Source organism: Ammospiza nelsoni, chromosome 10, assembly GCF_027579445.1.
Source record: "Ammospiza nelsoni isolate bAmmNel1 chromosome 10, bAmmNel1.pri, whole genome shotgun sequence".
NCBI lineage: Eukaryota > Metazoa > Chordata > Aves > Passeriformes > Passerellidae > Ammospiza > Ammospiza nelsoni.
In genome coordinates, this window is record NC_080642.1 from 15,745,331 (window position 1) to 15,768,365 (window position 23,035).

At 41.9% G+C, this 23,035-nt stretch overlaps 1 protein-coding gene across 7 annotated transcripts; it reads right to left on the minus strand.

Annotated features, from left to right (window-relative positions):
* Positions 1-376: 376 nt before the first annotated feature.
* Positions 377-22,349, minus strand: MFF (mitochondrial fission factor). Of its 7 annotated transcripts, XM_059479122.1 has the most exons (9): positions 22,215-22,349; positions 17,666-17,883; positions 16,585-16,757; positions 15,521-15,609; positions 12,064-12,138; positions 8,789-8,947; positions 3,612-3,674; positions 1,580-1,664; positions 377-1,219 (listed from the first exon to the last, which is right to left on the minus strand). In XM_059479122.1, the coding sequence occupies exons 2-9, from the start codon at positions 17,880-17,882 to the stop codon at positions 1,088-1,090; spliced, it is 993 nt and encodes a 330-aa protein (XP_059335105.1). In that variant the 5' UTR covers position 17,883; positions 22,215-22,349; the 3' UTR covers positions 377-1,087. The 7 variants fall into 7 exon arrangements, with proteins under 7 accessions (XP_059335105.1, XP_059335107.1, XP_059335109.1 ...); XM_059479124.1 differs by lacking the exon at positions 12,064-12,138; XM_059479126.1 differs by lacking the exon at positions 8,789-8,947.
* Between the last annotated feature and the right edge of the window lie 686 nt (positions 22,350-23,035).

Genomic DNA, 23,035 nt, shown 5'->3' on the forward strand with positions numbered 1-23,035 from the left:
GGTGTCACTGCCGGTCTCGGGCACACGGGCACGGTGAGTTGCTCTGTACGCCCCGGGGAAGGAGCTGCGGCTGCTGCAGCCGTGCCAGGGCCATGGAGCCGCCAGCCTGCAGGGAGCTGTCACCCCTGTGACAGCATCGACCAAACCAGGCCGAGGCCGAGCGGGGGATGGTTAAACTGACCCCGGGATCAGGGCACCCCAGGCTGGCCCCCATCCCCCGCACACAGCCTGACACCAGGCCACAACCCCAGCGGTGGCAGCCTGCACTGCGCTGTCACATGCCCGCCTGCTGCTTTGGAGGTAACTACTTACATCAAAGACTAATAGTTCACATAAATTCTCAAATAAATTGTCTTCAAATTATATTAAACAATGGTTTGGGGTTGGGCATTTTTGAGAGAGTTTTATTAAAGATACTACACCAAAATCTTGTACTCCATAATATTTTGATCACTCACAAACTAACTTGCTTAAAAATGTAATTTATAGAAAAACATCTGCCAAATTAAACCTAAAAAAAATACATATTACACACTTCTGGACAATCTGCATGTTAGCAAAGAATTCGTTTTATTATTCAACCTGAACATATACTTAAACAAAGAACATACTCATGAAACAGGACACACTCCTTGATTATGGCACACCTCAAACTACTTGGACTAAAGGAAAACTAGTGCAATTGTTTAATTGCATCTAACAACAGAACAATAAAAATGACTTTGTATTCCTTTTGTCTTTTTGTTCTTTTTTTTCCAAACCCATTCCATTTGTTCTCTTCTCTCCTCAACACAACCTCCAGTGGTTAGTCCTGGAGAGCACTGACATTGCATGAAGCAGATTCCCCATGGGCTGGTCCATGTTACACAGAAGCATGCAAAGGAGGATACTGCAGCATTTGCAATGCAAATCTATTAAATACGTTATAAATGAACAAGGTGTCCCTTTAACACTGCAATTCTAGAGCCTTTATCTGTGGTGGAAGTTTCCAGTGTATTCATTATAAAACAGCATACAATCAGAAACAAACAAGGAATTTTGCAAATTGTTTGTGTTTGCAGCTAGTAAATCTTTCTGAGAGCTGTGTCTAGCGCCGAAACCAAAGCCAGCTATTGAGTAGCCAGAAAGCTACAGTAATGGAATACATGATCATTTCCCTCTTAGCACGCTCTTTGTTCTCTTCTTCCAGGAGCTGGAGACGGCGATTAAGTTTGATTATCTAAAAACAAATAAAGGCTTTTATTATTTCATTACAAGTTGCCACACTTTCTAGAAGCTTTTGAATAACCATGTAAAATTAGTATCTCAAACAGATGGATGTTAAACAGTTGATAATTTGACCTTCTCTCTTCAATCAGTAGTGATCAGATCCTGCAGTCCCTATTATTTAGGAGCAGAAACAGAATCAGATTCTGCAGACTCCCAGAACAGGACATGGTATGTGAGGGCAGTCCAGCAGGGGCACAGAGAGGAGCCCTTGCCTTGCCTGTTGGGGGTACCTTTGTAGTCATTGAGAAAACCTTCCCCATTTTACCACTACAGCTTTGTCCTAATGTTGTCACTACTGTGTTTTACATACCTGTCTTCTTAGGGAGGCAGCATCTACGACTGTCATGTCATCTGGGGTTCCCTCGAGCGTCGTTTCAAAGCTGGAGAGAGTGTATCTAGCAAATGAAGGACAGGGCTCAGCTGTGTCAGCCATGCAGATCAGCAAGTACCATATTTTATCAACATTCTAGCAGATTTATATTTTGGTGGTGATGGAGACAAGAATTAAAATTTCTTTTTGCAGCTGTTACAGAATTGCATTTCAATAGGATCCTAACTGAGTAAAGCACAAAGAGATATGAAGTGGGTTAGTGGTTGACTAAATTCAGGTTGATTGCTCTCCACACTTAAAATTCTCCACACAGACAAACCTCCTTCTAACACACAGTTCCTCAAAAGACCATTTCCAGTTAACTGATTCATGAAACACGAACATTGCCTGACCTAAAGTGCCAAAGCTGCAAGAGACCTGGCCAGAGTAGAAATAACCAGACTTGCAAAGTGTCTTATGCTCAGTACCTACTTCAATATCCAAAGAGGACACTTACTGAGATTAAGAACCTCAGTCACATTAATCTCTGTATTTCAGGCAGAGAATCTGGCAAACAAAGCCCAGTGCAGTCACTCACTGCTTGCTGAACTTTGTGTGCATTAGAAAGTTTGCTCCCAGAGCACTCTCAGTTTTCTGAATGCAGCAATTCAGAAAGAGCATTATTCCAACTCCAGGACAAGTTAAATATATAAAGAACATTTATTATCAGTTCAAAAGTGGCAGAAAGTCTTTACAGGTTTTTATTTTGATCATACAAGTGCTAGCTCTTAGCCAGATTTATTTCCAACTACTAAACAGGTAAAGCAGTTTCAGATCCTCCACCTACTCCTGAGCTTCTCACTTTGTGTCTTAAAACCTCCATTTCCAGTATCAGCTCACCCTGACTTCCATTCTCATGAGGACCTGTGTACAACTGCTGCAGACAGCTTAAATGGAGCAAAATAATGTCAAGGTTACTGAATTCCCAACAACAAATACACCTAAAAGAACATTAAGTATTTAATGACAGTTAATCTCAAACTAATAAGAATATAAGTAGAATTCATGGAGTTTGCAGAATGCCCTTAAGTGCAGAAACTGCTTTTGCATTTGCAGGTTCTCCCATCACTTTCCTGAAATTTCTCTAGAATGCCCTCTGAAAACCAAAGAGATTTCTGACAAGGGTGTTTTTGTAGCTATTTTTTTTGTTACTAGTACATGGTAAAAAAAGTAGAAAATTCCACCAGATCTAAAGCACAGCTGTCCCTCACTCTCTCCTGGGAAAGGCAGGGAGGGTCAGCATTTCAAGGAGATGCACAAGGCTCCCTCCCAACTCACATAACAGTGTATGACAGCTGCTCCACAATTTCCAGACCTTCCAAAGTATTGAATCAAGAGGGTTACCAGCAAAAACCCCCTTGAGATCGCTCTTAGACCATTTCAGAAACTGATTCCTGAGTTAGAGAAGAATCTGTTTGAATCCAGTTTCTACTTACACCCAAATCTAACCTCCACTTCCATGAAAACACTGAAGTCTGAAAGGCAAACAGGAAAAATGGATGTGAAAGGACTGTTTTTCCCCATCATCCTGACCATGGGATTATGTGTCAATCTCTTACCCAGTTCCACTGAAATTATGTCAATCTGCCAAGACAATGGCAGTGAAGAGGCCTCCAGGTACAACCAACAATCACAGGCTGAGAGCACCTCCAAATTAGGTGAGGTAAGGCCAAATTTTCTAGTAAGCTCTCTATGAAATAGCAAATACTTGAACTATACAGCTCATGTAATGTAAGAGCCTCCTCTCAGACATTCACCTGAGGCAGAGTTCTGCAGCACATTGTATCTACCAGACAACTGAGATCTTGCAGGTGACTTGGATGGGGAAGGAATAAAGTCCTGAAATACCTCAAGAGCTGAGAGGCAGCATAAAAATGAGCACTGTGCTTTAAAATAACATTGCTGAGAAGAGGGAAATAGAAATCTGAATTTTAGAATTAGTGGATTGTGACTAACAAAAAATGCTCTTTACCTGGTGTTGTCATGATGAGGGTTAGAGGAGGTGGTAGCAGCTGACCCACCACGTAACATTGGCCTACAGCAGGATTTTGTAGAGTGAAAGCACAAGACAGAAACAGGAAATGACAAACAAGAGATAAGATGTAAAACACAAGGATCAAAGGAACATCAAAATACTTCCAGATATACTCTATGTTTCAATATAACTTCTTTTATTTTGTTGTACATTGCACTTCCATATTTCTCTCGTTCAAATTTAATCAACACTGAATGTTTTTGCAGCTAAGACACATAAGCAAATTTTTGATGAAGCAGATTTGGAGAAGCTTGATTTGCAGAAGACAAACAGGTGGAATAGAAATTTAGCCTTAAAAAATAAATATGGGGAACTTCAGGTTAAAAAAAATAAATTACCCCCAAATCTAACACCTCACCCAACAATAACAGGAAATCAATAAAAGTACTAGACATAATTATAAACGCTCTTCTAATCACCCTCTGCTCCCTGCAGGGAAAGGGGAGATTTGTATTTCCTGCATTCATCTATGCTAGATGTAATTCAGAAACCTGAGCTGGCAGCCTAAGGGCCATGTATAACCTGGAGAGAGGGAGATCTGTCCAGGAAGTGACTACAGCCTTCAAGCACATCTCCTGAACATCCTTACAAGTGCTGCTCTTCTCCCTTTTTTTTTCTGGGCAGGGAGGAAGAAAAGGTAGAGCTTTTTTAACTGCTGCAATAATATACATGAATCTTGCAAGGAGAAGTTGCTGTATTGCAGCTCACCAGCAGCACCCTCTGACAAGCTGGCACTCTTGTTTCCAGTGCCTCTGGTAATGAGGCATTAGGGTTCCACATCACAGGTGTGCAACAACTGCAGGAGCCTGAAATCTCAATCTCCTTCATTTTCCCAATGCCAACTGGAGATACTGGTACCATGCATTTAGCCCACATATCCTGCAGGCTATAAAACTGAAGACAATCTAGGTATGAAAATCTTTACAGCAGGTCCCTGTAGGAGGCAGAGCTTTGGTGCCACAGTGGCTGGGAGATATCACAGCCACCAGCTTCACTTCAAAAGATCAGGGTCTAGGAGCCTTGGCAAACTCTGCTACCTGGTAACTATTTATTGGGACCACATCCTAGTCTAGTTAGCACCAGAAGTGCACACCACAATGTTCTCCTTTCTAGCACTTAGGCCAGCATGATTTGTTTTACAAAACAGAAAGCCCCATTTCTGATACATGCAATGTATGAATGTTCTTACCTAAATGTACAAGGTCTTGCAGAAAGTTATCCAAAAAAACCTATTCCTAACCAGAGAAATAATTCAGTTGTCTAAAATCTTCTCTGACAGATGCCACAACTAAATACTTTGAGATGGTGTAAGAAACTGAGTAAACAGCAGCTATGGAGAAGGCCACAGAATTTCTCTGAGAACTTCAGTCACCTGTAACTAACTGGCAGATATGTGAATGCCAGAGCCAGTACCCAGCAGGCACTGCCCACACCATCTGACACAGGACATTTGGATTCTGTGTAAGGAGAACAACAGTCTCAAGTGCTCTCTAAATCCAGCTTCTGTGCTCTCTTTTGGCAAACAAAGTTTTACAGCTGTTGTAGAATTTATCAATCCTAATTCACAACTACCCTTCCCAAGGAAAGCCACAGGCTTGGAGACAGCTGAGGGCTACAGCAAGGCACAAACCCAGAGCACTCTGAGACCTGTGCAAGGCAGGAACTCAAACTGAAGTCTTTGATCCTACTTCCCAACACAGCCAGCCTCTTAAGATGCTGCAGGTGATTTCTTCCTTTTCTTTACAGGTCACTTTTTATTTCATTATAGATGGACCCAAAAGGAATACCACAATATTGCCCCATCTCTTCTACTTGCTTGTTTTTTTTATATCAACAGAGAATTGATTACATTGATCACAGTGGCCTCATAACTGAGAACTTTACCCCCAAATTAGCAGTAAGTTTTTTTGGCAAATACAGAATGTACAAGTATAATACAGGCAAGACATTAAATGCATGGCCTCCTTTAAAAAAGAAGTGTACATTAGAACTCTGAATTTTCTGGCTACTTCTGTCAATTCCATCCTAAACATTAGTGCATGATCAGAAGAAGCCATAACACCAAGGTCATGTGTACTCCCTGCAAACACAGCAGCAACCTCAAATTTGAAGGGAATGCTCAGGAATACAATTTAATACCAGTGGGAAAACAGGCAGTAAGGCAAGGAGCAGCTGAACCTGGTCTGTCTCCTGCTGCTTCCATAGGAGGAATCAACCCTAAACACATGGTCTGGGAGGAAAACAACCAGGGGGGACAAATCTCATCTCCTTCTGAACCATCATTACCCCAGGCCAGAGTCAAATGTAGCCCTCTTTGATGGTCATAACTCACCATTTTATTTCTACAATCTTTAACTTTCTCAACATGAAAATGATCTTATAAAATCTCAGGATATGACTATGTGGGTGAAGTTTGGCATTTAAAAAGGATAGTGTTTTTTTTAAAAAAGGACTATCCTAAAGAAAAGAAATAAATTGCCATACTCTTTCCTCCTAAATAAAATGTACTGACTCAAGAGATGAGTCGGTTTAGATAAAGTACAGATTTTAAAACAAGTCTATGCAGATATGAAATTGTCTCTTTTTCCTGCATAAATGCATAGGGGTTTTTGGGGGCTTGTTTGTTTGGCTGGTTTGTTTTCAGATTTTCTTCTGCTGCCTACAGCATAAAAGATCAGCCTTTAAAGGACACTAGGGGTAGGTCCTACAGTCATCCCACAGAAATTGAAACAGAAAAATGGTTAGAACTAGAAACCAAAACTGACCTATTGTCCTTGTCCAAGCTGAAGGAAATGCAAGAGTAAACAGTGATCATTAAATTGTAGCTCATTTAAATAATCCTTTATGTGAGCAGTGCTGGCTGAGCTAGGCATAACTCATTATCTGCAGCAATACCATCAGCACCTACCGTTAGCAGTTTTAGTAGATTGGAAAATGTTTGGGGGAGAAAAAAAACAAGACAAGCTATAAAACAAGTTAAAAATATTTTCAGTGAGTAACACACAGCCAGATCTTGTTAGCTTTAAAAGATCTCTTCAAGTATTAAGCATAAAATGTTAAAATAGGTAAGGCTTGGAGAAAGAAAACACATTACACAGAGCAAAAGAACAGAGTGCAGGTTTAGAGCAATTTAAAATGAATAATATTTTGCAACCATGCAAGTGGATCATCCAAATTTCACATTCCCACGCCAGCTGTAATGGTGGGTGTCTAAACACCCAGCCACAAAGAATACACTTTCACCTTATTGCAAAGTTCATTATTTTAGCACCTATTTATTATAGGTGACTAGAAGCAGGTTTCCCATTCCTTCTAGGAAGGTTAATAAGAACATCTCGAAAATTAACTCAAACCAGGATGAGTTTAATTGCAGCTTTTCAAGTATTCAGAATCCCAGAATTTTTCTGATAATTGAACTAAGTTGAAAGTGTATGTATATGGATTTGTTTTCCAGAATCCTACAAAACACAGGCAAGAGCATGCATAAGAGAAGCCAGGAATAAAACCTGTTAGCTTCACAGCAGTCTGGGAAAAGGGGTACAGTTCCAATCTATATTTTAACAAGGACTCTTGGCACAGGATCCTTAAGTGCTACTGTTTATAGACAGTACAATTTCTTCTTATCTGGGAGCTTTAATTTGGCTAAACAAATTTATAATTGTATAATTTTAATATTGATAAGGGGAAAAAAGTACTGATGCCCAACTGTTGATAGACAGGCATCAAAATTTTAACAGCCTAGCATTTCACAGGATTAAATAATTCATTAGTTAAGCACCCAACCCACAGTATTTCAAGGGACTCTGTGCAGCTGATTTTGCTTGTTTTTCTGAGTCCCAGTTTAAGAATACAAAGGCCAAAAATACTGGAGTTCTTTACAGTTCAGGAATGTTAATATGGGCATTTATATATTGTCAGATCAGCAAACATGGTGAGCTACAGGAGGTGCCAGTTTGGAAAGTGACTGCAAACACACAGACATTCACAGTAAGATTGGCTTGATAGTCACATTTCATTACCAAAACAACTAGAGAGCAAATAATTTAAACTTCACACTACACACAGTAAGTGTGCTGCTAAGATAAGATAGCAGAGGCACATGGCAAATTTCAAAGAACTTGCTAGCACAGGCCACACTGAAGGGCTGCAGGAGAAATGAGCAGGTCCTCCCAGTGTTCTTCCCAATTATTTCCACTAATTGAACCTCCTGGCAAGCCCTGGGGGTCTGAGCTAGCCCTGCACTGGAGGCTGTGTGCAATTGTTACCTGAACTTCCGTGCTGGCATACAACTAGCCTGGAAATTGCTTTTAGTAAATGAATATTGCCATTGTTAGTCTTTAGGAATGTTTCTGTAGTATTAAACATACTGTTCTTGGAATGCTTCCAAATCCCAAATCCATACAGTCTAAGGATACACCAAGTGAGCAAAATTCCACTGAAGAGAATGGAAATAACTACACAGGGATTGCCATGAGGCTTGTTCTGGCTCATTACTCTCCAAGTGTCAGGTAATCCATAAAATCAGAGGAGCAACCAACTCCCCCGTGTCCCCTGCCTTTCCTGCTCTCAGCATCCAGGGTGGCCACCATCAGTCATGTGGCCAACAGAGAGAATTATTCCCAAAATAAACCATAACAGTTTCAAGTCCTGACATATTATCCAAGTAGTCTACAATGCCTTTTAATATTCTACCCTCTTTCTGCACATTTTTTAATGCTTCATGACATCATCAACCCAATCTTATTGATTTGCACCCCTGCTCACCAACAGAGAAGCAGAAGACAAGGCTTGTAAATTTGCAGGCTCAGGGTCAAGTATTCATTGCAGAATACACTGATAATCTTGGACCAGCAAAACTCCTTGCAACCACAGGCTAACCCTTCCTCATGAAGATTTTTATTTGGAAGGAAACCAAAACGATGCTGTATTTGAAACAGAAGCATTTTGAAATGTGAATTTTGGAGATTTAAATTGCTTATGAATATTGAAAGCAAAGGAAAGCAAAAGCAAATAATTTCATCTCATTGTTGTGTAAACAGAAACCAAAGTCCACTAAAAAGGAGAAAAGAAAAACAAAGCAGCAGAAGCTGGCAGAACCAGTGACAACCAATCACCTGCGGTTTTCATCCAGCACATCCAAGACCTGCTGGTAAGCCCTACGAGTGGAAGACTGGATAAACGACAAAATGCCACGAGCAGAGTAAAGATTAATTCCATCTTCAGGTAACATATTGGGAGGACAGACACGGGCCTGTTGCAGTGATGGGGTCACACTGTTTGTACAAGCATAGTAAATGAAGAGAGAAACACTAGAGTCAGATTTTAAATGAAAAAAAAAGCTTTTCAGATAGACCCCATTCCAAAATGCTTATTGCTTGCTTTTGGTTTACCCTTCTCCCACCACTGTAAGGTAACACTCCCAAATTCCAGTAGTGTGGGGATTATGAGCTGCATTTACATATGTTCACCAGAAACACACACAGGTAGTAATAAGGACACAGTTTAGATCTGTTATACAAGTTAGTCCTAGAAAGTGCTTGTACAGCTAAATCTGTACATGCTGCAGTCAGTGTTCACGTCCTCACTTGACATCAATCAGAGGAGTGTTTTTACAAGCACTGGCATTTTAAGAAAATCCTACACATCATCTCTTTTCAAAACACAAGCCTTTTTCAATAAGGACAATCTCACACAGAACCCCTTCAAAAATTTTTTTTGGAAGCCGTGATCAAGACAGTATTTTGATTTGCATATGAACAAGTTTAAAGGCAAAATGCAACACATTCTAAGAATAGTACAAAATTCACATCCCAGTGACAATGAATTACATGATCTAACATGTTGACTATGATGCAAAAAATATTATTTAAAATATGCAGGACTGGACTTCAAACATGGCCATTTGGATTATATCAAACTTGTCTATCAGAGAGAAAATAGCTTTGATAAGCTGCCTACGATTTGCTTATGTTTCTTTACATTCAAAGTGACTTTATTCACTTTTCCTGTACACAGCAAGATTTTTTTTTTTAATCTGGAAACTTTATTAGAGGTGAAATGCTTTTTTAGTAGGAATTAATTAGTGTTAATTTAATGTAAATATTAACACACAGGCAAACCAAGTGCAAGTCACTGTACCCTTTAAATCTTGGGTTAGTTTTTATTCTGAGATTAGCACCCATAATTCAACACATTTCCTTGCCACTTGTGCTTTGCTACAACAGCTTTGGACTTAAAATGTCAATCTTTTTGACCATGGTATTTTAATAAAACATTAATGCTGAGTACTTGGAAGTTGGTTTGGTATTTGGCTAATCTCAAGCTGGGTCAGAATTCTGTGGCTACTCTTACTTTGAACAGAGCTGCTCTGCACATGGCAGCAAGAACACAAAACTGAGCAGGACAGAAAACTTCACTGAACAGACTGAATCAAAGAATGTTACAGGAATGTCACCTCTGCCACAGCAGAGCTCAGCCATCCTGGGCTTCAAGGGACACCCACAGACTGCAGCACCTGGGGCTAGGCTGACACTGGTCATTGTTACCTCAAGGGCAGGTAGCTTTTCAGGCTGCCACAGACTACAGTGCAGTAAATATCTGGTTGCTTCCTTACAGCTTTTATTGTTCTCCCACACTTGTAGAATCCACCTTTCTCTATATTTATGATGACTTCTATTTTGTAATCAATAGTAGTGGTCACACCCACACACTTTACTATGGAACTCCACTAGAAATGCCAATATTCAACTGAAAAATATCAAGCAGCAGGGGCAAGTTCAAAATATTGCCATTAAAATGAATCTATCAGAATTTTTACTCCTTGTGGATTTGCTGGATTCAGGCAAATGAGGGAAGAGTTAAGGCTTGAAATCACAGCATATTTTGCATTAAAACTAATTTCCCTGTACATCACTTCAGAGATGTGCAGAATAGGGTGAAAGACAACTTAATAAAAAAAGGTAGCAAATAATATTTAAACATATTGCAAAACAGAAAAAATTGTGGAATTCCTGTTGTCCAGAATGGTATTAGTATAAATACTATAGTAATGATTTTTGCATACAAAGATTGCTGTACATACTAAAAAGATCCTAATAAATTATAAAAGCAAACCCAAAAAACCCAGTTTTAACTAAAACTGTACAGAATTCTTTAGCATTAAGTTACATGTGCTGATTAAATTCAAAGTTATATAATAAAGAAAAAAACAGAAACAAGAATAGTTCTATGAAGGGCACAAAGGCCATGACTGGAGGTTCGAGAGAGAAGCAAAATATTTCTTCTGAAAACTTTGCTTTTTCAGGATTTGAAATTGCTGTCCTGTAAGCATCTGGCAGTCCTTTGGACTATGTCAGAGACCATGGAGAAGAAATATTATGAAGCAATTACCTGATACAAATCAGCCCAGATAACATAAGAGAAAAAAAAATCTCTGCCATAAGGAAATTCTCTAATATGTAATGTAAGCACTTATCATTAGACATTGTGGCTATCCCCCCTTCCCCACTCCATTTTCAGTGAAAAGGTCCTAGTTGTAGGTATAATTTTGTTTCTCATCTCTGAAAAGAATTCCTTATATATAGCTCCAGCCACTGTAACCTCCCTGGTTTCAGACACCAGTCAATTCCAGAGCTTGGAACCAAAACAGACAGGATGAAATTACAGACATTACTATGAAAGAGTACAGTAGCATGTTGCTATATGCAGTTTTAGCTTAGCAGCAATCTCCCCTAAACCTCCTCAAAGCATTTGTGGTGTACTCAGGCTTTATTTCAGGTATTTTTCTGACTTGCAGTTCTGGTAGTATTAAATTAGAGGTAAACAGATTTAACTAATTAAGGTTACTTTGAATTCAAGCACATAGAGAGACGTGCACACCATCACCTTTTCTTCCATGACTTGCAAGAAGAACAGAATTTCTCAAACTGTGAAATTGAACTCTCTAGAAAGATGTGTTATTCAAAGGAAAAGGCTGGAACAAAAAGAAAATTAAGTGTTGCCCAGTTTTCCATGCACTCTTGGTGGTTTCGTGACTTCCAGCAGAGATGTGGAATCCTTGCATTCAGTATTGGCTGGCAATGACCAACAAAAAGCTTTGTTTCTCCAGCTATACAAAACTAGCCAAAGAAGAGTGTCAAACAAGTTAATTTGAAATTTTATTTCTCTTTCATTGACTGTCAGGTGTTTTTCCCTGTGCTCTTTACAGAAGGAAACAATTTGGCCAAGTTTGAGAAACCCTGAAGCAAAATTAGAAACAACACATTCAGTGTAGCTGTTTCAGATTTTATATTCTAAACTAGAGGTACTTAGTCAGAATATTAGTACTGCAGAGAGCTACAGAATTATTCACACTCTTGCTTTTCATACACTAGGGAAGGTTCAGGCTTACGTGCAATCCTTAGTCGAAAGAGGTGACTGGAACCGTGGCATTTTATTTCTTGGGACAGTATCTGATCTGTGCCACCTTGAATAACAATTGTAATCTCTTAAGTAAGCATCCTTAGAAAAAGAGGGATTGTAGTTTAGAGAGTTGTCATTATTGCTACACAGACAGTTATTGTACCAGCAGGTACTTGTTAGTCCCAGGATTTCTAAGAGCATTAGAGAATTACTGACTTTAATGAAGCCCAGCTGCCAAAAAGTCCTCATAACTGTCTCTGCATGCAACTGGATGACAAGAAGAGAAAGTCAATGGAAGAGAAACCACTATTTGTGTATGTCAAGAACACTGTGACAGGGAGCCCAGCCAACTCTCACTTGCACCATCTATTCCAGAATGTTTGATTTTGTCACTTTCTAAGTCAAGCCTTGGAATTTCACACAGTACATCTGAATATTTTGTCCAAGGAGGACAACAGTGTCCTAGAACTGTAATCATCTTTTGAAAACAAAGGTTTTAAAAGGCAGTGCTCCAAGCACCTCTTCAATCCTCATCACAGCATCTGAGCAGCCCACGTGGACTTCCTTTTCTATTTGAAGATGTGAACCAAACCAAAGCACAAAAACAAAGACCTGATTTTTATCAAGGTAGAGCACCACAGCATTTGTTAGTGCAGAAGAAAACTATTTTTTTCAGTCAACAACACTGGATATAAGAACTTTAGCAGCAGCTAGTTTCTTGTATTCTTGTAATTAACTGGAAAATTAGTATTTTCAGATGGTAAAGGAATTCCAAGGTGATATAAATGAGGCAGCAGCTGCACAACTGCATTTTCTGTAGTGCAAAGAATAGATGTACGTGAAACTTGTAATTTTTTTTGCAGTTTACACTGTATGTCCTAAGGGCTTAAACTGTGAGGAAACAAGAGCCAAGATGTTACCTTTCCACCAATCCACCAAGCAAGAAGGCCTGGCCTTCCTGCATTTGTGAGAGCCACACAGGTTCCACTGTGACTGTGGTGTTTTTACAATCTGAATTCCTAGAACATTCTCCTGAGAAGTAGCCAGGTACAGAGTCACATTCTCCACTTGGAGAGTGACAAAACCTGGATGAGAGAGAAATGTCAGACTCAGAATCAGAATGCCAGAGTGTGTTCAAAGTGATTTCTTTCTTTGGATCATATTGAATCAGAAGAAGCAATTGTGACAGAAAAAGAAACTGTGATTTCAAAGCAGATGATCTAGCATTAGACACATAACATAACTTCTGTCATAAGAAAACAGGCACCTGGGAGGACAAGAGAAAAATGAAGTCCTACTAAAATACATTATCTGCAGGTCAGAAGTGCAGAATACTGCAATGAAGAAGGATATCTTCCACATGGGCAGTAGAGAATACAGATGCGAAGGCTCAATATCATCAAGCTGTTATTTATCTTACAAGCAAGAGAAGAGATCCTGGATCAATCAAAAAGATACAATAGAAGGTGCTTGGCATTGGAGCTATGATTTATATGGCAGACCTTACCAAGCACTAGCGTGGGTATCAAGAGAGGAAAACTGATCTCCAGGTGTGTAATAATTTCCTGGCTTTTGTAAATGATCAACTGAGTCATGCCAGCTGCCAGTCATATGTTCCTTCATCACAGGCTTTTTAAATTTACAGGATTCCAGGTGCTCATTGTATGGCTAAGCCTCTGAAGGATTGATAGAAGATTAAAATACTGTGACAGCAAATAACATTCAGGCCATGTCAACCCAGTAATTCTATATATAACTACTGAGTGACAGCAAAGCACAGGACAGCAAGTTTTACAGATTTAGGATTTTCAGATTCAAGAAGTCCAGATATGTGAGAAATCTGACAGCAACTACAGGCAGAGCTGATCTTACTGTTTTCTCAGGTGGCTGGCATGGCCCATGACTTCTGGAAAACTAAACTAACACAGGGATCAAGTGTAAAGCAATTTCAAGAGATTGCAAGAATTTCTTTACCAACTGTTTTTTCCTTTTAAGTGCAATACATCAAAGACTGGCAAAGCAGAGCTGGCAGCATCAAAGGCAGAAATATTTCCACAGGAAGCTCCCATCACATGAAGACCATGGTACTCCAGCAGGTACCATGTCCAAACTGCCAGATGGGCAAGAGAAAGCCACTCTGAAGTGACATTATAGTGTGTCCAGTCCAGTAGGACATTACTGGGTAAGTGACACCACAGGGAGCTTGGACACTGAGGAGGATGATAGAACACCCAGAGACTGAGCTGGTCAGGCACTTAAAGATGGGAATCTGAGTTTTGCCAGCTCAGTAAATGTGTGTGACTCTGCAGACCTGAGCACCTAGACATACGCAATCTATAAACTTGTGTGAACCCAAAGTCTCATCAAATAAGAAGGGGAAGATATGAAACAATATTTCCACAAATATCTGGAAGAGAAGGAGAAGTGTAACATGCATCAGAGTACATTTCATTTTAGCCAAATTAACAGGTGGACAGATATGTGGTACACACAGTAGTACCTCCCAGTGCCCCTGATGTCAATAGAAGAGGCATTTCTAGGGCATACTTCACTTGATCTACTTCAGACTAAAAATAGGTAGACCCTAAGTAGGCTATGCACTTATTTCCCTCTAGTTACTGAAAATTAAGTTTGATAGTGATCTAGCAATATTGTTATACAGTCTACATTGGGACAGATGAATCCCATCTTTCAAATCTTAAATTTAAAGCCTTTTCTAAGGCAAGTATTCCTTATGGCAGCTGTATTAAAATTCATACATAAAAGATTCCTAAGTATTATATTGCAAAACCAGTTATTTCCAGGTGGAAAGATGCTGTCACTCAGAATAAGGCATGATTAATCCAAGACTATCATATCTAATAAAAATGTACAGACATCTATGTGTTCAGAACTGAAACTTTGGATAGTAACAATGGATGAAGTTTCCAATTCTAAGTGCTCCTTGCCATTTTGGTCAGAAAAGATTAAGATGCATATTCTCACAGATTCCAATACATGAAGTACAGTGACACCATAGAAAAAATACTTATTCTAATATTTATGAGGAAATAAAAATATTTCTTCTCCAATGAATGAAAATCATTATAATATTAACAGTGGGAGAATTGGGAACATTTTGATGCACAAAGAATGCCATTTCCTGAAAATTCAGGGGGGAAAATATTGTACCAACTCAGAAACTGAAAAATCTCCTGAAATAACAATTCCTGGTAAGTGGTGAAACCAACTGTGAGCCACAAACACTTCCACCCATCCCCTGCAAGAAGTCACCTCCCTAAACAAAACCCATGGGGGAAAAGAAAAAGACTGGTGTTCTAATAGTTAAAATGGTGTTCTTGCCACAACATAGAAAACATTAGTTGGGAGAAGCAGTAAGGAGGAGGTCAGGAAGGAGGGTGGGTGTCCCAGAGGTGCAGCAGAGGCCCTGCAGGGGCTGCACTCACATGGAGTCGTTGCGGGCCAGCTGCCCGTTCTGCCGCGCGGCGTTCTCGCTCATGGAGCGCTCTCGCTTCAGCCTTCCCACGGCGCGCACCTGCAGCACGGCAGCAAAGGAGACATCAAAGCCAGAGAGTCCCAGGACACAGCTCTGTGCTCTGCAGGCCTGTCACCCACATCTGCCCTCAGACACACAGGCACATTTCCAGGGGTTTCACAGGGATTAGGGGAAAAACAGCTGATGACAGATGTGATGCTGGTACATGTAAAATCAAGCTCCACACTTAGGTAACAGCAGGGTCGCACTATCCGTGTGACCTGATGTCATAGTTACAAACCAACAGAATTTCCAATGTTCTCTGGAGATACTCAAAGCCCCCTGGACACAATCCTGAGTAACATGCTCTAGGATGACCCTGCTGAGGGAGGCTGGACTATATCAACTCCAGTGGTCCCTTCCAGTCTTACCCATTCTGGGATTACTTCCCACCACCAGAGATAAATATATTTCTATTCTATTTTAAAAGCCTATAGAATATGCAGCTTCATAAATAATTTTCTGTTTTTAAAGTGTCAGTTGCCCATTGTTCACATGGATGCCAATGCTATACCATTATTTGAAGTTGTTTTCTTAGAGTTTTGTTAAAACTCAGCAACTCTGTGTGGTGTTATATCATCTGGCTATGAAGTCCTAAGCCCAGAAATTAACCACATACATTATAATGTATAACTATATACAAGAATCTTACATTTTTCTGATACTTTATAAATAAAAAAACCTTACAGCTTTCTCTTCATCATAAGGATTTTTTTGTTAGAATTATTTTGAGTAGTTCTAATTATGATCTTATTTTTGTAAGTAGTGAGTAAGCTTGCTGAGCATGGCAATTCCAGCCATCTGCCACTTCAAAGTCTAAACAGAACTACTATAGTGCTAATAAAAATATTTTTGTATTTTCCCAACATATGTCAGCAGCAGGTTGATCTGCACTACAGTAGAGAAATCATTGGTCATTTCACTTTCTTTAGCAGAATGCTTCTCATCTAAGGAAAAAGCAAAATAAGTACTGGCCTCTTCACTTTGAGGTGTCTGCTGTGGAGGTTTTTCTAGATCCAAAAAATCTAGCGGTCGATCACTAAGAGAAATAACACGGGGAGGAGTTTTCAATGCCAGTGGTTTGAATGGAGTAGACTGAAGAATGTCAAGGTCTGCTGGTCTGGAAAATGGAATGTCTTCACTATTACCTGCAAGAACATCAATTGTCAACAGAAAGCAAATTGTTCTGAGGCCTGAAGGCCTGTGCCTAAAGTTCAAAAGGACATCACAGCAGTAACTTCTCCTACCTGTGCCAAATGATGAAGTATAACCTTCTTTAACCTTCTTGTATGTTAAAAACTACTCTTGAAGTGCTCATAAAGACCACATTGACACTTATTTGAGCAGCTTCTCTGAGGACAATGATCTTGAGTAACCCTGAACCACATAAACTGTTATGCAAGTGAGAGAACTCAAGACACAGTCCTATCAGTGTTTTTGACTGGGGACATCAAAGCATAAAATATATGCATGTCACACATATTGCAAACTTGTTAGACTTTCATCAGGTCTGGATATGTCACTGTAAAGCCCATGACCACAAATACTAAGCTAACATTGATAGAGTCCACTCATAATAGACAGATTATCAACAAAATTAGCACTCTGATTAAAATCAAATATGTTTTGCATGACAAATATAAAGTCCATCCCCAAAATTTGTTACAGTTACTTTAGCTTACAGTTAATTACTAAAAATCGGGTGTAAATCAATAAACAGTAATTTTTTCTCCAAAAATAGCATAGTAAGATGAAACATCAGCGATTAAACCTTCTGTTCATAATTAATTCATCACTGTCTCCATTATAAGCTACACCAAAACTATTCATGAAACATTTTCAGACCTTAAAAAACTTCCCAAGTTAAAGAGCTTTAACTATTTAAACACCAGAAAGCATTTTACAGGTTATTCTTTCAAAAAGGACATATCATTTATATTTTATATATATATGATATATATATATAATTTATTATTTATATATCAGTATTTATTTTTTCCATCCAGAAATCAAGGGAACTAATTCAAGTTTTCACCTGAGTGCGATGCAGACATACCTGCCACTACAATCCGCTCTGGAACCTGCATGGTTACACTGGCATTTGGGAATCCTTCCAGGCTGCTCTTGTCCAGGTCAGAGTTTTGAGGAGCCACCTTGAGCTTCTCGGGGACCCTCATGCGCTGGCTGATGCCCTCGGTGTATTCCATCTCGTACTGCAGCCGGTTCATCTCGGCCATCTCGGCAGCCGGCGACGGGAACGCCGCCCCGCTCATCCTGCAAGGCAACCCAGCACTCACACAGGGACACGCACCCAGCAGGAGGGGGGGCAGGAGGTGCTGTGCTCAGGGCACCAGGGAAATGGGAGATCATAACTGAAGAGTCTCATTTAAAGGAGCAAACTGCACAGTGAAATTCATAGGAGGCGTAGTCACAAAGTGCTGGGAGGTGCAGGCAATGAAAGAAGAACACAGTGATACTGTAGACAATGCTCAAATTGAGGGTTCTCAAACTGAGCCATGACCAATAAAAAACAAAAACAAACCAACCTGGAAATTCTGCAGGTAAGGTACTATTCCTGCACTGGCTGACAGAAATAGAAACATAAACAAACACATCAAAGAATCGGTAGGATTGGTAAGAAATCTATTCAGGATTGGTGAGAAATCTAAATTACTGATTTGCATTTACAGAAATCCAGCATACTTGTGGTTGAGAAAATGGCTGAAGTCTCACAAAACTGCATTGTTGAGGCAAAGGAAGACAGAAAGGACTCAGCCTGGGCAGGAGCCTCCTGCTCACTGTCAGTCACCCAGATCTTACAAGGACAAAGTTCCTTATCAACAGCCTGCCAAATCAGCTTGAAAACTGAGAATATTCATAACCCTTCCCAAGTGCAGCAATTCTTTAAACTTCTCACTTCTATATTTTTCTCTAAATTAACATCTTACTGTTGTGGAACTGATACAAGATGAGGAGGAGAGAGAACAATACTTTATTTAAACTTAAAAGCATTTGCCAATCCTTTGTATGTACATTTTCCTAGAAAAGCAGTGGAATTTCCAGTGAAGCAGTGGATGAGTTCCCTAGAAACTGGGCCGCGAGAGACTTACCAATGCAATTGCTGGGATTGTGTCAAAGACCAAGGTAACTGGGAGTCTGAAGTTAGATTTAGGGTTGAGAGAAAAAGAAATCCTAGAGCTGGGGGTGGCTGGAAAGGGACCTCAGACAGCTGGGAGGAGCTGATTACCTGGGCAGTGGTCAGTGCATCTTGCTGATGGCTCAGACCCAGATAATGGCTGTGAGCTTAGTTACCAGACACCCTGAAGCTGCATTTGGAGAGGGCTGGAAAGGGGCTCCCAGAGGAAACACTGAGCTGCAAGAACTGATTGTGGGAAACTTTTTATCCAGGCAACAGCTGGGGAGCTTGTCAGCAGCTCACATTGCAATGATGTTTTTTTAGGGTTTGAATATGAAAACAAAGTTTCTAGACATATACACACACACACACACACACAACATGTAAATATAGCTTACATTGGCAAACCTGCCTATGCAAAGCATGGCTAAGTCTAGCACAAAATCTATGAGTGGTGTTGCTTAAGTAGGTCCCCGAATGAAGTAACCCATCCTGGCAAAAAGGCAGGGTTTGCCACTAAAATTGCAGCTACATTCCTTTACTATTTTTGGCTCAAGGCCACGTCTGTCGCTGTGTGTGCGCTGCAGAGCTGAACGTGCAGAAGGCAGAGGCCTCAGTGCAGAGCAGCCCCAGGCAGGTGAGCCAGCCCAAGCCCTCCCCCCCACCATCCCACACCAGCAGTTCTTCCACATTTACCAGTAAAACCTTGAAGAACCCCCAGGCCATGGACAGAAGCACAGAGAAGGATCTGGACTGTGTAACACATGACTGCATACACACTGTGATCACCTGGCAGTCCATCCTGCGAGTCTCATTATTATTTGCAAGTCTCATCTTACTTGCAAGGCTCCCTATCACAGATCAAATAAAGCATCTCAATAATCTCCAAGTGTCACTGTAGCACAGTAGGAGAACAGGTGATCAGGGAGCAGGCTAAAGATCACTGTGTAAACTTAAAAAAGGTCTATGTAAACTTTAAAAAAAATGGTTTTAAAGGAAATACTTGAAGTCCTGCACATTTAATCCACCTGTATTAATTATCACAGTTTTTATCAAGTGAAAGAAAGTGAAACAACCCATTTAATTAGGAATAAACACTTTATAGCAGTTCAAGAGGTGCTTAAGCATCTGTCACTTCCAAAACGTTAACCCTTTCACATGGAGTTTTTTCATCCCTGCCTTTTGATTTTACAGACTAGATTTGCACCTCTTGCAAGACATTGGCTTGATCAGCTAGTGACATGAACAAAATACACAGCCATCTGAAATTTCTAAATTCCAAAAGGTGCTTTTCATTTTAAACACTGTCTGTGATCAGTGAAGCATTTCCCAATCTCATAAAAATCATAATGTCAACAGAGAGACCAAATTTTAAGAAATTACAGAACCCAGAGTATCAACTGGCAGCAGCTTTAGGCACACTTATTGCTCACATGTGACCAAAGGTGTTTCCCTGCTTCACTCTCATGTGGAAACACCTGGCTGGCTCCAAGTTTAGTGATCAAGCATCCCTGCCCTGCAGCAGTGTTTCCACCACAGCTCAGTGAGGCTTTTGGACACAGGTCTGCTTGCACAACAACTGCTTTCCAGCTGCAAGGCAAAACCTACACAAAGCCAGACAGCAGCAGAAAGTATTTATAAACTAAATAGCACTGTGTGGGTTTAGCAGTGCTTGCCAAGGCCCTACAGATGCAAAACCTCAATATCTTCCTACTCTCATCTACTTTGTGCCAGAGAACTGGAGAACTGGATTTGCTGTCAAAGTGATTTCAAATTTTACCCCTTTTTACAGGAGACCAGCAGAACAGAAACAATGAGATCTCAGCAACAAATAAAACATCTTAACAAAGCTGCTGAACAAAACAAAGTTATGTTTTCTGCAATGTCCTTGTTATACAAAGCATTTATAGAAAGCATTAATAATAAATCAGGAGACTGAGGATTTAAAAATTGATATTTACAGAACTAAGTACCTCTTAAAAAGGCATGATAATAGAAGTCTGAGAATGATAAGACAATAAAAATCCAATCACAAATACAGGATAAATAGAAAATGGCTGATGTGCAAATGAGCATCAACAGCATTTAATGAAAGAAAATAAGCAAGGAGAAATCCAGAGGATGATAAAGCAAGAGAGGAAAAAAAAAGGTTATTAATAGTGAACTACATGTTCAGAAAGGCACAGAAGAACCTCCTTCTCCTAAACAAGAACAGAAGAGATGAGGCTGAAGCAATGCATACCAATGTGAGGGACGACTGTTTGGCAGCATTCTGGCCATAATCAGGCATTGGCCATATCTGTGCTGCAACTGGGAATGCTCTGTACAGTGTGGAGCCCCAGATACAAGATGAGCTCTGGTAACAGTATAGCTCTGGCAGCACGGAGCTCAGAGAGGTTTTACAACCCACACCAGACTGTAGCTTCTCCACTCCATTACTGTTTGTTCCTGATGTGGCTACTTCACAGATCCTCTGTTCACATGCACATAAGATACAAAGTGTTCCCTTGGTAAACACCTAGTTATCCTTGGACGAGGAAAAGGGGGAAGAGGAAGACTCAGAGCAAAGTTGAGGATGTGAATTAAGGACCCAAAAGCCCTTATTCTGGGGCGCTGTAACTGAATACAGACCAGAGAGACCGGGACCTAAAAAAGCACAAATGGAACAATCTGAGGGAAAGGAGCACCAGGGCCAGGCTAAACGCTGAAAGCCGCTCTGCAGAGCTCAGTTACAGGTGCTGAACTTAAACAATGCACGGGCCCCTCTCCTCAGCACTGGGATGACATCAACAAAATGCACCTGGGACACACGGGAAGGCTATATGATCACAAACCTCTAAAGACTCTGTTCTTTCAAGTTGGTTTTACTCCAGCAGAATGCTTTAACACAAAATACTTTTAATTTTGTTTTTAATGAGAAAAAAAAAATGCCGGAGAACGTTAGAAAAAAACCATCACTCTGGCAACCATTTTTCTGGAACACCCAACTATTCACTGCGCTGTGGCGGCACTAAAAACATTCGGAAATAGAGGGGGTGCAGGTGCTTCCTTCCCTTTATGGGGGGTCAGGGCGGCTCAGCCGATAACGTCCGGGGCAATTGGGGAGCTCGCGGCCCCGGTGTCCCGGGCAGGCGGAGCCCCGGCACAGGCTGTGCCCTGTCCGGCTACCGAACGCTCCCAGGCGACCCGGCAGCGACCCCGGCACCGGGCCGGGCCGCGGGGCACAGCCCGAGGGGCCGGGCCGGGCCGGGGGCAGCGCTGGCAGCCCGGAGCCGGTGCTGGCGGGCGGGACGGGCCCTGAGGGGGCCGGGGCTGAGCGGACGCGCGGCCGCGGGGAGCGGGGAATACACGGGCTGAAGGGGCTCGGGCTGCGAGCGCGGCGAAGGGCCGGCTGCGGCCCCGCGGGCAGGCCGAGCCCTCCGAGCGGAACTGGGGCCGCTGCCGCCAGGCCCCGGCGGTCCGTACTCACCCGTACGGCGGAAGGAGGCCGGGTAGCGCTGCCGGCCCGGCCCGGCCGGGAGGGCGTCAGGGACCGCGGCACCGCACCGCGCTCCGCGCGTCAGCCGCCAAACGCGGCTTGCGTGTCCCCATCGGCTCTCCGTAAGGGCCGCGCGTCACGTGACTGGAGGCGGGCGGAAGCGGCTCTCGGCGGTGCCTCACGTGTGAGGGAGGCGGGGGCAGCCATCTTTACTGAGGGCAGGATGCGCCGCGCGGGCGCGTTGGGGTGCCCGGCAAGGTGACCCGCGGCGCGGCCCCGGCGGGCGGGGATGGCGCAGCCCTGCCCTGGCTGGGTTCCAGCGGGAGAGCCGCGCTCTGTGCCCACACACGGAGCGGTGCCGTGTGCCCCGTGCGTGTCCGGGTGTGCGCTGAGCTCTGGCGCGGGGCCCTGAGCGCTGCTCCGGGGCAGCCCCGCCTGAGGCCGGCTCTGAGCGCCCGCGGCCCTGCCCGGCCCACAGCCATCACCGCCCCGTTACTGTCACAGAGCATTTGTCACCAAAGGCGGGTGACAGCCGTCCCGTTCGTGCCCCGCTGACGCCCAGCGCACACGCCAGCTCTGCCCAGCAGAGCTCAAACCTTCCAAGGGCACCATTAGCTGGCCCCTCCTGATTCTCAGAGAGCCCGGGAGCAGCTGCTGCTTCATGGCATAACCCAATTTTCCAACTCCACACAGGAAAATGTAATGAAAGATGCTGTTGCATCTTTGAGGTACTTTTCAAAAAGAAGCAGGCTCAGAGCTTTCCCTATCCTTGGTTTTATGATTACAATGTTTTGGAGGTCAGAAAGTGTAGC